Source organism: Vidua macroura, chromosome 13 (genome assembly GCF_024509145.1).
Source record: "Vidua macroura isolate BioBank_ID:100142 chromosome 13, ASM2450914v1, whole genome shotgun sequence".
Lineage (NCBI taxonomy): Eukaryota > Metazoa > Chordata > Aves > Passeriformes > Viduidae > Vidua > Vidua macroura.
In genome coordinates this window covers 18,777,655-18,793,116 of record NC_071583.1, presented here as the reverse complement: position 1 = coordinate 18,793,116, position 15,462 = coordinate 18,777,655, and the positions used below count along the sequence as shown (strand labels likewise).

At 45.3% G+C, this 15,462-nt stretch overlaps 1 protein-coding gene across 1 annotated transcript in view; it reads left to right on the top strand.

Annotated features, from left to right (window-relative positions):
* The first annotated feature begins 7,785 nt into the window (after positions 1-7,785).
* The window catches only part of VGLL4 (vestigial like family member 4), a 76,964-nt gene continuing 69,287 nt past the window's right edge, over positions 7,786-15,462 (top strand). Inside the window, exons 1-2 of the mRNA XM_053989610.1 lie at positions 7,786-7,834; positions 14,478-14,554. Of these exons, the coding sequence (XP_053845585.1) occupies positions 14,491-14,554 (64 nt within the window). The 5' untranslated portion in view covers positions 7,786-7,834; positions 14,478-14,490. The remainder of the gene's footprint in view (positions 7,835-14,477; positions 14,555-15,462) is intronic.

The following is a 15,462-nucleotide window of genomic DNA, read 5'->3' as shown; positions in this document are numbered from 1 at the left end:
AGGGGGATGCAAGCAGGGTTGTGACTCATGTCTTTTCCCAGCAATTAATTTAAAAATAGAATTGAAGTTGAAATATGCTCTGAAGGTCAGAATATCAGGGCAGTGTGTGTCTGATAGTTTTTCCTGGGTAAGGTGCTGAGAGAGGACAAAGTATTCTTCATTTTCAAAGTCACTCTGCTGGCCATATAGTGTAGAAAATGAATTTTCTTTGTATTCCCTACTGCAGTAAAAGAGACATTACCTCCATATAGCTATTTTCTGCTCTGCTTTTTGTTTGACTCAACAGTTGCTCTGTCACGTTTGATACTGTGGTTTCACAAAGTTTTGCAGTGACCGTATTTACCAGTTTTCCTAGATAAAAATCTCCACCACAGTTGCTAACTGATCCTGAACTTAATGACTGCCTTAGGGAGAGGCAGTAATCACTTTACTCCTGCATGTTTTAACCTCTTACTCAGCCTGCTTCAGTCAGAAATGTTTAGAAATGGATTAAGTCTTACTACACGAACAGGAAGCTTCAGACTATACATTCTGAAATTATTCATGCAAATTCCAAATATTTTATTAACATCTTTAGTCTAAGAACTTCCATGCAATTTTTGCCTTCATAATCCAGCATTCTGCCAAGTCCTTTCCAGTAGTGGTGGGGACTGTTTGAATGGTTAGACACATTTTTTTTCTGAGAAATGAAAGGTCTTGCAGCTGCGAAGACAGACTGAAAATCTCTGCAAGTGTACTGGGTATAGAGGGTTCTTCCCCATTTTAAATTTGACTAAATTTCATCTTGAGGAGTTTGCAGCCACAAGGAGCTGTCTTTTAAAGCAAAACAAAGCAAAAACTGACCAAGAGCAAACACTGTGTGTTTTGGTTCTTCACTTCCCTTTGTTGTACTGATACCGTCTTTAAAAGCCTTGAACCTGATATTTAAGATACCTCCCCTAGTGAATTAAATAAGCCAAGTAAATAGTAAAACATCTCATTCTTGAATTAATTTGTATTACTTCTCTACATGGGATCTCTTTAGCTCCACAGTACACTTGGTAAATTTGAAAGCTTGTGTTCCCACACAGTGATTATTTGCTTAATCTCTGCCTCCTGCCAAAGCTTCTCCAAACCTCCTATTTTAAAATTCATATTGAAGCATGGGAGGGGAGCATTGCATGGTTTTTTTTTTGGTTTGGTTTGTGGTTTTGGTTTTTTCTTTTAATATTGCCATCCTCAAGTTGTCTTGCTCTCAGCAGTGGTGAAGGGTCTGGCTTGCTTTCTGTACAGCAATGACAGCCAAGAAGTTTTTCCCTTCCTAGGATGCTTCAAGAAGGGCTGCCACAGAGCAGCTCCCAGTGTCTGCCTCATGATGCCTCATGACACTGCTTTGGCTTTACAGCCTGGGGCAAAGCTTTTTAAAGCCAAATTACTTGCACAAGAAATTCTAGACAATTTTATTTTCTCTGTTTCTTTCCCCTCGTTGCCTCCCAAGTCCGGCGTTGGGTGAGCTTCTGCTCATCCTGCTCACCCCTGTTAACTCTGTCCCTGCAGCCCTGCCTTAGACTCTTGCCAAGGAGGAGACTGAGTCAGCAGCACTTTGGCAGTTTGAAGGTGAATTCCCTGCAGACAGCAGTAGGTGATGAAATCCATCACTGCACTTTTAGTTCTTACAGCATTTTTAAGTGGATTATATTCAAGGGTTGTGTTCGCACAGCTGCTTTTAAAGCAAGGATTGGTTTATTTTGCCTTATGTTTTTGTTGTTTAAAGAATGTCTCCTCTGTTGTTTGTCTAGTTTATCTGTGACTAATTTTAGCAGGATTCCCTTTCCAGTATAGAATTGAAAATTGGTGTGTTATTTTTATTAGAGAATCAGAGGATAATTCAGGTTGGAAAAGCTCTCCCAGACCACTGAGTCCAGGCTGTGCCCAATCCCCACCTTGTCCCCAGCCCAGGAGTGCCACATTCAGGATGGCACCTCCAGGGATGGGCACTCCAAACCCCCCTGGGCAGTTCCAATTCCTGAGCACCCTTTCCATGGGGAAATTCCTGCTGCTGTCCACCCTGAGCCTGCCCTGGCACAGCCTGAGGCCTTTTCCTCTTGTCCTGTCCCTGTTCCCTGGGAGCAGAGCCTGACCCCTTTGAGCCATTTGGGAAAAAACCCTGGAAAGGGCACACCTGGAAAGCTGAGGAGAGAGTCCACTTGTCCTGAGGAGATGAGTGACCTTAGTCCAGAAAGGCCAGTCAGGAAGAGTCCCAAGTCCTCAGTAATTAGCCAGATCAGGCTGTAAGAGCTGCAAAGCTGGCCCCCAGGAGCAGTGAAAGTCAGGGTGGGTGTTTGCATCCAGCAGATGTGACTGAGCTTGGTTCTTCCAGAGTGATCCCATGTGCATCCTTAGCTGATAGATGGATATTCCAAAGGGCTTTGGACACCATTTGGTCCCAGTTCCTTCTCTGCAGTGACCTGCTGCTGGTGGCTTTGGTCTAGAAGAAATCCTGGTGACTGAAGAGCCTTTTCTCACAGCCTGCAAATGTATGGAAGTTCTATAGCTTACCATGAATTGATGTGGAAACTGAAAATAATTCTGCATCTCATCTTGAGCTGCAACCTGTTTGTGATTTTAATGATCCCACTTGGACTGAAGTTCATCTGGTCCTGTGTGAGACAGAATGCAAATCAAATAGGGAATGAAATCTGTTACGTGGATGTTTACTGCACAAAGTGCATAATGAAGAGGTTACTCTGCATATTTACCTTCAGCTGTGGATCACTGACTGTACTGACCTTTCCTTTACACTAAATTTGCCATTTGGAGTTCTGCTGTGAACCATCTGTGGTCTTTTTATCAGTGTTTAACAAAACTTTAACAAATTAAAACCAGTGGGTTGTGGCCAGGAGTTGCTTTTAATTTGTTAATCTGACACTCCTTTTGTATTTAATTTTTTTCAGCTATCTTGTCTGTCTTCATCTTATGGGAACCTCCATGGGGTGAAATCTTTTCTAGAACAAAGCAAGCAAAAAGTACCTGTGGTTGAATGTTCTGAAAGAGCAGAGTTAGTGGTGTTCATGTTCTGTGTGAGTCTGAAAATATCTCATTGTTTGCTTGAAGATGATGGTGCTGTTCTGACCCTGCTCCAACTGAAATTACTCTGTTTCTTTTCATCTTCCCTTGGATGATGGGGCAGACAATTATGAAGAGGGCAAGCTTTGTCTTGAAGCAGGTAATAAATAACCATCTCCATCAACTTTCATTTTGGATCAACTTGTCTGGCTGGAATTACTGCAATTTAACACATTGTGATGTAATGAATAATAAACTATCTTCAAAAAAATTAAATCTTATGTATTTTGAATTTTGGGTGTGTTTTTATATAAGGCAGCTTTGAGCTGCAGTGCAGCTGAATGTGGATTTTAGCAAGGAAGAGTTTCAGATTCAGAGTTTAGGAGTTTTTCATTGCTGAAAAGATGTTTGCTTCTGAGGCCACGTAATTTGTGTGTCCTAAAACGTGCTTTGAGACTGATTTTAAAAGCTGCTGTCACTTGGTGTAAAACTAACCTGTTTTATGAAAGAAGGTGTGGATAGATGGAAGCATGCAGTGTAATTGGACTGACAGAGATGGCAAAGCACTGCCATGCCTCATTAAACCTGTGACAAATAATGGAGAAAATGTTTGCTTTTGGCACCAACCGCATCATCTTTGTGCAGAGTTTGGTCCACACTGAGCTTCCCTGCAGACTCCAGGGAACTTCAGGCATTCCTGGCTGATGGCAAAGAAGTATCTGTATTGTTGCTGTTTGAAAACCAAAAGAGATGGCAGTAAGAAACTGGAAGAACTTCCATAAATTCCTTTTTGTTTACATGCGGTGATGCCAGCTGGCAAATTCCTTGCTTAGATGGGCACCTAAGGAAAACAGAGCTTTTTGCAGCTCTACACTTGCACTGTTGATTGAAGCCACAACCCTTGCCATCTGCTGCTTAGAAATCACTGAAATCACTCAGAATAGTTCAGCAGGCCAGGTTTTGGTGGGGAATGCTGCAGTCTGTGCCAAAAGTGAGGGATGCCACTGCTGGGGCTGTGTGGAGGGAAAAAACTTGCCCAGGGCATTTTTAACCAACTCTTACTAGAGTGGCAATGCTTGCTTTTCTTGGTTGGTCATGGAACAGATGTCAGGCAATTCCAATAGGAATTACAGGATTAATGCTTGAGATGGGGCTGTAGGATTACAGAATTCACAGGATTCACAGAATGACCAGGTTGGAAGAGACCTCAAAGGTCATCCAGTCCAACCCATGTCCCAGCACCTCAGCTAAACCCTGGCACCCAGTGCCACATCCAGGCTTTGTTAAACACACCCAGGGATGGTGACTCCTCCACCTCCCCAGGCAGCCATTCCAGAACTTCATCACCTGTTCTGTAAAAAACTTTTTCCTAATATCCAACCTAAATTTCCCTTGGTGCAGCTTGAGGCTGTGTCCTCTGGTTCTGTCAGTTCCTGGAGAAAGAGCCCAACCCCACCTGAGCACAGCCACCTTTCGGGGAATTTCAGAGTGATAAGGTCACCCCTGAATATCCTTTTAGAGAGATTAGGCCATGGGATCTCCCTGCAGACTGCAATTTGCTAGAATATGGGGTTTTTCCCTTTGGTTTCAGGACCTTTCGTGCCTCTATACTGAAATAAACCAAAAAAAAAAGTCTTAAAATGTGGTCCTGAGGCAGCTGAGATTCACGGCCAGCCACAATCCCAGCTCCCCCACGCAGGGGTTAAACCTTCTGTTGCATTGGCCATACTTTGTGAAGAATGTGATTAATTTTTGGTGATTAATGTACATTTGGAACAGGAGTGGCATCCCAGGATTTGCATCCTGCCTTGGGAGCCCTACCTGGCTGCTGAAGCATGACTTTTTTACTTCAGCTATCTCAGGTATCTCGGTGAGTTTTTGGGTTTCAGCAAAGTAAATTTTTGCTGGTATCTGAGTCAACAAAGAGCTTTTGATACCATTGGGTTAGAAAGTTCCTGCTAAATGAAAACCAAATTTTAACACCCGAGCAAAAGAAAATATAGCTCGTCACCCAAGACTGGGTTTGCTTTCCTAATGTGTGAATTTGCCTGGTGAGCAGCATGTGTTGAGTTCAGCAGTCCCAACAAGGTTTTTTGTGCTGTGTTAAGATCTGTTTTCCAAGATTCCCAACGTTTGACAACTTGTAGTTCATTTTTTTGTTTGTTTTTTACAGATGTTGTCACCTCACTGCAGTGGAAGTGTGTCCATAGGGAATGCTCGGGGTCACTGTTCCCAGCCAGCTGATGCTCCTCAGGCTCCTGAGATGTTTAATAAATATCCTGTTCTAAAACTTCTGCTGGGAGCTGCTGCAACAGCAGCTCCAAAGGATCAAAAGCTGTTTTGACCTCTCCTTTCTCAAGCTCCTCCTCATCCCAGGAGCTCTGTCTGGTTAAACAAAGAAACCCTTCCCACCTCTTCCCTCCAGCAGTTAGAAACAGGAGTGGCAGACTTTTTTCTCAGAGATACATATTGAAAAGTCCTGTAATTAGTCTGCAGCAATTAATTCTTGTGATATGTACCAATATCTAGTTCAGATCTTTTCTCAGTGCCTGTGGTTTTGTTTTCCATATTTCATGGTGTTTTTCTTGTCCAGTATCTTGTTTTCTCAAACAAGTTTTACATTACTGTTTTGACTACTTTTTTTCCCAAATATTAGATCATCGAACTCCTCTTCTTGCTTGCTGGTAATGAAAATAATCTCCACTAGTCTGTTAAAACAATACCAATTTTTAAATTATATTGTTATAGAAGTCACAGATGAAGGGTTTGCAACATGTATAAAACTATGTTCATGGTTGTTCTGACACTACATGCATTTAATTTGTTTTATGAACTGAAGTGTTCCTATTAGATACCCTGAGTGTGTGGAGTCTAAATCTGGATTTAATTTAGGTTTGGAATGTGCTTTTGGCTAGCTTTTGGTGGCCCGGAGATCTCATGACCTGTCCTTGCGAGGATATGAAAATACTTCGGTGTCAGCATGATTTTGATGGACTTTAAAATGGGAGCTGGACAGCACGGAGCCTTCACGGGCTCTGGACCCTCCGAGGAATCCAAGTGCGGGGTGTGCGGGGTCATGCCCGGCCGCTCCCTGCCCCGCGCCTCCCACGGCCCTGGCGGGGCTGCTGCGCCGCGGAGCCGAGCTCCCTCCACCATTTCCTGCAGAAATCCCACTTCCAGCACCTCAGATAAACCCTGCTGTGCCCTGCTGCTGCTTTTCCTGGAGCAAACACCGCTGCGGTGCCTTTTCTGGTCTTGTGCGTTTATTGTCACAGCGAGGGAGGAGGAGCTGGACGGGAGAAATGCCCTGAGCAGAATTCCACAGAAACACTCTCTGTTTCTGCAGCGCTGTGCTCTTTTTGGGTTCCACCACAAAGCTGCAACCCTAAGGCCCTTCAAGGGGCTCAGGTTGATTTATTGTCCTTTTCTTTCCCTTTGCAATGCACTCCAAGAGGCGCCTGAGGGCCACCTCAGATCCTTGTGAGGATAAAATGCACCATTCTGGGACCTGTTTGGTGACTGATGTTGAGTGTGCCCACCAGGAGATCGCTGCAGCACTTTCCCACATCTCCTGCTCTGGAACTCATTTCTGCGGGCCTGGGAGCAGCATTCCCAGGTTCTTCAGAGCGCCTTGGACAAACCTTGGCTTGGCTTTGGGGAAGTGGCTCCTCCAGATGCACAAGCTGCCCGACAGCTTGATTTGGAAACATTGCTAAAAACAGGCAGAGTTTTATCAAGGCTTGCTCCTGCATTGCTGGAAGTGGCACCCTTGGCACGAACGCTGCCGTGGGAATGCCCGGGGCTGTGCCGGCGTGCTGGGAACCGGCGCGATCCTTTTCCAGCGGCGCGGTGTCCGCCCCGGGGACGGGATGGGAATCGGAATATTCCGGTTTTGTGCAGCGGTGCCGAGGGGCTCCTGCCCTGCCGGCGGAGGGGAGAGGAGCAGTTTGGTGACCAGGAGGGCTCGGCTTTGCTCTCACTCAAACTCGGCAGCTCCTCCCAGGCTGAGTGAGTCACATCGGGAGAAGGGATTCGGTGAAACCCCGCCGCAGAGCGAGCAGTAAACAGGAAAGCGCCGGGGCTGCTCCCAGCAATTCCCGTCAGATCGTGCGGAGGACGGGGATGTGACCCCCATCCATTCACAGCAGCTCTGAAACTCGTCACTCGGGCGTGTGCCGGTGTGCCTGGGGACACCGAGCCGCTCTCAGATGCTGGGACAGCGTGCTTTAATGCGAAACGCGCCTTTCTGCTGCTAAAAAGCGCTTTGTTCTTGAGAGAGGCTTTCTTGCTGTTTTCCTGGAGGTTTAGTTTAGTGCTGTTTCCCTTTGGTTTTTCCTGCGGGGGGAGGAAAAGGTTTAGGGTTAGAGCAGGGGGACAGAGGAGCAGCGTTGTCCCCGCCCGTGCTCTCCTGTCCCCGCTGTCGCTCCCGGCCGTCCCGGGGCTCGAACCCGCCACCCTCCGTCCCCGTGTCCCTCCTCCGCGGGGGCGGGGCCGGGCCGCGCGCTCCCTACCTGCGAGGATGTGACGTCAGCGCCTCATTACCCTAATTGCGCTGACGTCACGGCCGGCCGGCCAATGGGGGCGGGCGGCGCTCCCACCTGCTCGCCGCAGAATTCCCTCATTCCTGGGATTCCTCGGCGGGCCCGCGCAGCCAGCGGGGCCAGCGGCGCCGGCCGAGCCGCGCCTGCTCCGGGCCCGCACCGCCGCCGCTGCCTCCGCCCGGCCCGGCCCGGCCCGGCCCGGCCCGCGGGGCGCCGCGGCCGCGCTGCCGGCACCGCCCGGAGCGCCGGTGAGTGCGCGGGGACAGCGCGGGGACAGCGCGCACAGGTGGCCGCGGGGGCGGAGGGAGCGGCGCTGGCGGGCGGGACGGGGCTGGGACGGGGCTGCCCCGGCCCGTCCTCTCTGCTGCCGGGCTTTCCCCGCGGGAACCGCGCCGGGCGCTGCCGGCGGCCGGGGAACCTCCGGCGGTGTCGGGATCCAGGCGGGGAGGGAGCCGCTCCCCCCGGGCCGGGGAAGGTTCCGCTCCGGCGGCCGCAGCCGCGGGTCGCAGGCAGCGGGAGCCGGAGGAGGTGCCCGGCAGGAGCGTGCCCGGGGGTATCCGCAGCACCGGGACGCTCCCGCTGTCTGGAACTCGCGGCTTGGCTCCCGCCCATCGTGTTCTTCCTGCAGGGAAAATCCCCGGCGCCGTATCGGTAGCAGAGGTGAAACCTTCTAGAACGCGTCCCAAGGGCGCTGTGAGGGCTTTTGGCGCTGCATCTTTTATATTCCGTTGGCAGAGGTTTTTTATGTAGCCTTTCGCAGCGTGGTGTCACGCTGGCCGCGTGTTCCGCAGATGTGATCAGCAGTAATTAATTCCCTGGGTGAAGCTGTCCACGCTGATGCCAGTGCATCCCTTTTCTGAGAGGGGATGAAGGGGAATTTAACACCCGTTTCCACTGGCAGTGGAGAATCCATAAAGCCAGCTCAATGCCTTTCTGCTGTGTTGGTGCTTCAGGATTGTCAGGAACAAGAAATAATGGCCATTTTCTTAATTACACCAAAGAGGACTTGGCTGATCAAGAGTTCCAGGATTTTTCCTGCAGGGTGATTTATCTGATTAGTTTTTCTCTGACTTTAGAACAGAGTTGTTTAAAGAGTATTCCTCCCAGAGAAACAAACTGCAGTTTGGGAAGCCTGAGTGAAGCTCTTTGCAGGGAGTGCTACTGAGAGCCCTTAGAACTCTATAAAATTGGGCAGCAATATCCCTCTCCTGCCTTAATAACAAACTCTTTTAAGGCTCTTCTCCAGACTTGAAGGCCCTTTATTTGTATTTTCCTATCTGTGAACTTGTGAGTCTTCTAATGTGGAATGTGTTTTGCTTAAATTCTCTACATCTCTTCTTATTGATACACAGTTATGATCTGGTTATTTGGGATCGGGCTTTTGGGGCTCAGTTACAAGAACTGCTTTGATTCACAAATGAGATACAGCCCTGACCCGTTTGTTAACTCTTGGTAGATTTTGGGCCTGCCTGTTGTACATTTGCATTTTCCCCATGAGCTGCCTGGGCTGGAGCAGGTGCTGCCGAGCCCCCAGCACGCTGTGGGGAGCAGGGATGGAGGTTTTGGTGCAGGATGCTTTTCCTTCCCTGCTCAGGAAGCCCTCTGTGAGATGGGGTCAGATTTTAGATGCACCCTAGAGCAGGAACTGGGCCAGAGCTGAGCACCCAGGAGTGCTGCTGAGATCTGACAGTTTGCTATAAAATTGGCCTGGAAACTAAAATAGGATAGAAAATATCTGTACAGCCCTTTGGGGCAGGTTAATTAAGAGCATCCACATCACAAACCATCAGTTTCTTATTTACATACGAGCAGCTTTGATAGCCTTCTGAGCACCTCCATATTGCAGGGGTTAATTGGTTTGCTTCCAGACACACCTGGGAGTTTTCTGTTAGAAAAGGGAGCTTTGGATCTGTTCTCTTTACTGTGGTTAAATGTTTCATAATGTGTTTGCAGCAGGTTGTGTAACATGTAGGATGCTCTGAGCGATCTTGTAGGTACAAGACAAGGTCAGCTTGGACTTTCCCACCTTAAATTTCTTAGCTGTCAGAAATTATTAATAGCTTGCTTCTTAAAATGTTGCCTTGTTAAGGGGGATTTATATAGCAAGACAACAAAAAGCACGAGGTAAAATACCAAAGCTCTGCTTTAAGCTTATAATTTTCTGTGTGATGAGTTAAATCGTTGTTTCTGGTTGAAGATTTGCCTGTTCAAACACATTTTCCACATGCATAACAAGCATGGTTTAAAAAAAACCCAAAGTAGGGGATAAATACATTTTTTAAAAAGTGGTGTTTAGCCAAATAGGCTGAAGGTGCTCTCAAGATTTTGAGTTGTAAATAGGGAATGATCAGTGCTGCTTGGTAATCACGCTCTAAAGTGAGCACTTTAACATTTTAACATTTCACATGGGAATCTCAACCCAGGGCTTTTCTGTCCACAAGCAGAAGCTCTGGTCCAAGCATAGCTGAGGAAATTTGAATGCATTGTGCCTATTTGAGAAAATTATTGATTACAACGTGCCTATCATTGTTCTCATTCATGGGGCAAATATGCTTTGCTCTCTCCTGTCATAAAAAATAAACTGTGTTTACCTTTTGTGCATTAAACTTCTGCTTTATCCTCCTTCCCTGTGTGGATTTACTGATTGTGCTGATCAATTGTGTTTGGATTTCCTCTTCAGTTTCACTCTCTTCCATTGAAATCAGCCGAGTCTGTTTCTTCTTGGCATTTCTGGGTATGAATTTGGGCAGTTTTGGGGCTGTCTCCCGAGGTGGGAGCTGCTTTTGATCACTCTTTTCAATTAATCTTGTTTTCCCTGCACTTGTGCTTATCTGCACGTTGGTCTTGATGGTTTCTCAAGTGTCTTGTTACTCATGAATTGCTTTTTCATTGTTGTAATTAGTGGGCTTTGTTTATTAATCCTGCTCTTCTCCCTCCAACCTTATCTGTGTGATTTCTGCAGATGGCAATTCAAGTGCCAGGCTTTTCTGTCCATCGGGGAAGGCTCAGCCTTTCTCTCCTGGCAGGGTGTAGCTCTGTCCCAGCAGGTTCTGGGCTGCTTTTGCTGTTCCTCAGGTGTGCTGCTGTTCTCTCAGTCCCACTGCAATCCAGGCATTGTGACTGCTCTTTGGGGTTCCATATCCCAATTCTCTCATTTTGCTGTGCCTGCACTCCTGTCTGTTGTTCTCATCCCCCAGTTTTGGCACCTGACTGGAGCTCAGGTCTGTCCTAGTCCCATCCTAACTCTGTATGAGGTCACTGCCCAAACATCATCTTTGCACCTCTTTGCTTCCTCTCCCTGTGCCACTTCCCCTTTTTTAAAATCAAATGGAAAGTTCTTCTCTTTATCTCACTCTTTCCTGACATGCCCCACTGTGAACATGAACTTTGGCGGGATTCAGTAATTGTCTCTGCTTGGGCTCAGCGAGTGGAGCTCTGCTGCCTGTGAACGGAATTTCAAAGCAGCAACCTCAGGGTTTGTCCCTTTCTGATGCTTGGAAGGTGCTGCATAAATCCCTGAAAACACTGAACCGTTCCTTTTCTAAAAAAAAAACAAAACAAGATTAGCAGGCATTTGTAAAGCTGAGAGTGCTCTGTGGGTTTCTGGGTCTTGCAAAAATGTCAGGAGAGGGGAAATAAAGTGTTGTTTCTTTACACTAATGGGTATTGCATGCTTCGGGTGCTGCATAAAAAAATCACAGGTGGGTCAGTGTTTAGGTCAGTCTTTCAAACATCTCAGATTTCCCATTTTATGTCTTTACAGTTTTCCAGAATGTTTCTTTGCTGCTGTGCAGGGGAGAGGACAGAACAGGGCAGCGCTGAGTGGGAGCAGTAACTGATAAATAAGAGCACTTTGGAAGATATTAAACTAATGTTTGAAATAACACTAGATAAAAATATCTTGAGTGCTTTTGGCTCACGTCTCCTGAATCCAACATTTAAGACTTTGTAACCAGTGAGATTGGTTACAAAGAGATTTGTGAGATTTACTTGGGAAACTGTTTCCAGGGTGTTTAAATCGGATGTAGCCAGGGGAAATCCAGTTTTATTTGTGTTTCACTCCTTGCTTGCTTTCCCTCACCAAGTGCTCGCAGAGAGCTGTGGTTTGGTGGGGACACGTCAGAACTCAGGGTTGGGCTCTGCTGCAGAGACAGGTTTGTGTCACCCTGAGAAATAGCTGGATTTTTTTGGCTTTGTGTTTGGGTTTTTTCTGGTTTTGTTTTGGGTTATTTTTTTTTTTTAATTTATTTTTTTATTTTTCGGAAGCCTGGGAAGTGTTTCTGGTCTTTCCTTTCTGAACCGTGGCTCCCCCAGGGTGGCTGGGCTGGCCACTCCAGGCAGCGTTTTCTGACTTGCCCTGACCAAATCAGCGTTTTAAATTTGGAGCTGGGAGAGGATCCCTCCTCTCTCTCTCCTGGGCAACCTACATTTCTTTCCTGAACTATAATCACAGATTTGTTAGTCTAGAGATAAAGAGATATTTAACACTATTTGAAAAATAATCTGGCAGTGTACAGCTCCTTGCAGGTCATTTTTGTTCCCTGTTTCAAAATGCCAGAATATCTGGGATTTGACCCTGGGAATTGCAGTTTTTGAATGAACACAAGGCCCTGATGCCAGGGGAACACCTCAGCAGCTCTCTCGTGATGTGAACTTTAATAATGCACAAAGCTGCAAAGCTCTGCTGAGGCCACTTTCTTTAGTCAAGTTGTTTTTAAAGTGTCTAATTTCCTGAACTGGATGAAGACTTGGTTCCTGTTTCCTTCTCCCAGTGTGGGTTTCTGTCACCAGTTAATTCTCTTACTGGGAGCATGGTCCAAGAAGGGATTGGGCATCTGCTGCTCTCATTATTTAAAAATTACTGGAAAGCTGAAAGAAAAAAAAAAATTGAAACTACATAAAAAAATGTACAAAAAGAACTTATTGACTACATTAAGAAAATTAATGTAGTTAATTTGTTTTTAATAGACCTTTCACTATCCTTTATGATGTTGTTTATCAAGAGTTGATTTTTTTTCCTAAAGGCTTGACCAAAAATATCTGTATTACTGTCTTTGAAGTGTAGGATGAATTTAGCTCTGAATCCTGAGTTATCTCAGTCTGGTGTAGCTGCATCCCCTGATCAGACAAAGCTGAATCAATTTTCCAACTGAATTTTAACTCTGTTGGAGGAGTTTGTGTGAGAGGGTCAGTAAAGTCCAAGAAAACAAAAAATAAGAAAGAAATGAAGCGCCAGGGTCTGAGGGATGCAGGTGGAATGGTGCTGAAGGGTTTCAGGGAATGCCCTCTTCCAAATCTTTGCTTTGGTTTGGTGGAGGATGTGGCCAGGTAGGAAAGGAATAAATGTTTCATGAAGTCAGAACAGTAAAATAAGATAAGGTCTTGTCTTCTAAAACCTCTTGCCCACTGGTATTGTCTTGAAATTAAAGAGTTAATTGACTTTATAAGTTCAGTTAAAATATTCTTGAGCAAAAGCTGATTCTGGCAGGGAGGGAGAAAAATGTTTTAATCCTCAATACACTTGGTTATTTCAAATTTGTCTCTTCTTCTTACTTTGCTCTGTGGAAATCCTACTGGATTTCATTATTTAAACTTAAAAATATCAGCTTTAAGCTTAAAAATACATTTTTTTTCAGCCTACAAATGCTTTAAAATCCTTTCTCTTATGCTTTAAAGTCTTTGATTAAAGTCTGACTTACTTAGGAGGAGGGAGTGAGGATGGTGAGGTTTATTGTTTTAGTGCAAAGTCGAGGAAATTGCTTCCCAAACATGTGCTTGTTGTTAAGTCAATGTACATGCTGGACATGTGTTTGAGATTTCTGCAGTTGCCACTACCTTTTTTTTTTTTTTTTTTTTTAAGATCATACTATAAAGTAAGTTACAGTAAACAGTTCTTATGAGAGAAGTTTTTGCTCAGTTTTTTTGTGGGAAAACCTCAACAAAATTTGGTTGTTCTGGGTTTTTTCTCGTTCTCCATTTTTTAACAGTTCTGCCTGTGCCATTGCCTTTTTATTTGAAACACATATAAATTGTTGGCCTTGTAGTAAAAAACATCTTTACAACATGTTATTCTCTTATTGTCTTCCTTCCTTTCCTTTCCATATTTTTGGAATTTCATACTGAAACATCTTTTTTTTTTAGTTTTGAAGCCATTCATGTGAAACTTTGAGAAGCTGCAATGCAATCCTTGGTTTTATGGGAGCCTGTTGCTTGGTGTAGTGCTGGAGCAGGCATTTTTAATGTGGTGGGAATTCATTTTTTAAATTAAAATTTTTGTGTTGTAAGGGGCAAAATCCAGGCAAAAGCAGCTACTGAGGTGTGATTATGACTGGAAAAAATACAGTTCTGTGTGTGGTTGTACACACACATACCCAGAGTTCAACTGTGTGTTTATTAGTAAAAAAAATCTTAATCAAATGATAAAATCTGGATGATTCTCCTCTGGGCATGGGAGAGGGTGTGGGGGTGAAGTTTCTGGGACCCTGAGGATCTGCAGCAGCCCATGCCCATGCAGGCAGCCAGGCCAGGACATCACATATCTCTGATGTTCTCAACAGAGCTGTTTGTTAGGCAAAGCCACTGCAACAGGGAGCAGATAATTATTCATGTACACCATGTGTGAGCAGTGTGGCAGCTCCAGCACCTGGGAATTTGGTGTTCTGCAGAGTTTGGGTGGAAAGGCAATGCCAGCATTTCTTTCCCTGTTCTCAGCAGTGACACTTTGCACAAGCCCTGTGCTGGTTTAACGAGAAAAGAACAGCACAAACTTGGATTTTTGGTTCTTTTTGCTGTCATGCTGCTGTTGTGCATTACTCCTCCTGGAAGCCTGGGGTGTGTGCGTGCTCTGGGTGTTCAGTTTGCTCTCTGAAACCTCGGTTCTGAATTTTGCAGGATCCAGAGAGGAATGGAGACTCCCTTGGATGTGTTGTCCAGAGCAGCATCTCTGGTCCATGCTGATGATGAGAAACGTAAGTTCCCTGCCTTACTGGACCCAGCTGCTTTGTGTTTGCACTTGGGGTAGTAGTTTTGGAGCAGCCTAGAGGCTGGTTTCATCCAGCTTGGAATTTTACTGAGCCCAAGATGTGTAGGAAACTCTTCAGGCTGATGTAGGTGTGTAGGAAACCCTTCAGAGGTCGTTTTCCTCAGGTGCAAACCCAACAGCTTGCATTTAAATGGATCAGTGGGCAGGACAGAATGACTGGATTTTTAAAAATTAATTTATACATACATATATAAAAATATGAATAATATAAATATGAATTTATTTTAAAATGTATTTAATTCATGTCAAGGTGCCTCTCTTTTCCCAGTTGCATTTGCATTGTTAGCAGAAAAAAAAAGTTGTGGTGGAGCTGGTGTCAAACTCAGGCCAGGTTGAGAACTCAGACTCCCAGATAAATTGGGTTAGATCTCATTTCAGAACAAAGAGCTGGGTGGGCATCACTGTGCTGTGAAGATTTCAGTTGATAAAAACTCTCAGGTTGACTTTTATCATTAGTAATGAGCTCTTCATTTGCCTTTCTCTGCCAGCAAAAGGGAATGAGTGGATTTTAAACAGTCAGAGGCTCACGTTGCCCATTATTTGGGTAATATTTTGGTAATAATTTTGATGTTATTCGGGTAATGTTTTTGCCGTTACCATTCATGGTAAGAGTTGCAGATGGGTTAACTCATGTTAGAATAATATTTTCAATTCTGCCAAGCTGCAGTGCCAGTTCCCAGATCAGATTGTTCCCTGCATGCTCAGTAAGAAATGTCCTTGGTGCTTTCTGAGTAGTGTGTGCACTTTCTGAGTAGTGTGTGCACTCAGAAGAAAAATGGTATTTTGGATTTCTGACTAGAAAAATGGTATTTTCAATTTCAAACTGCTTTTGCA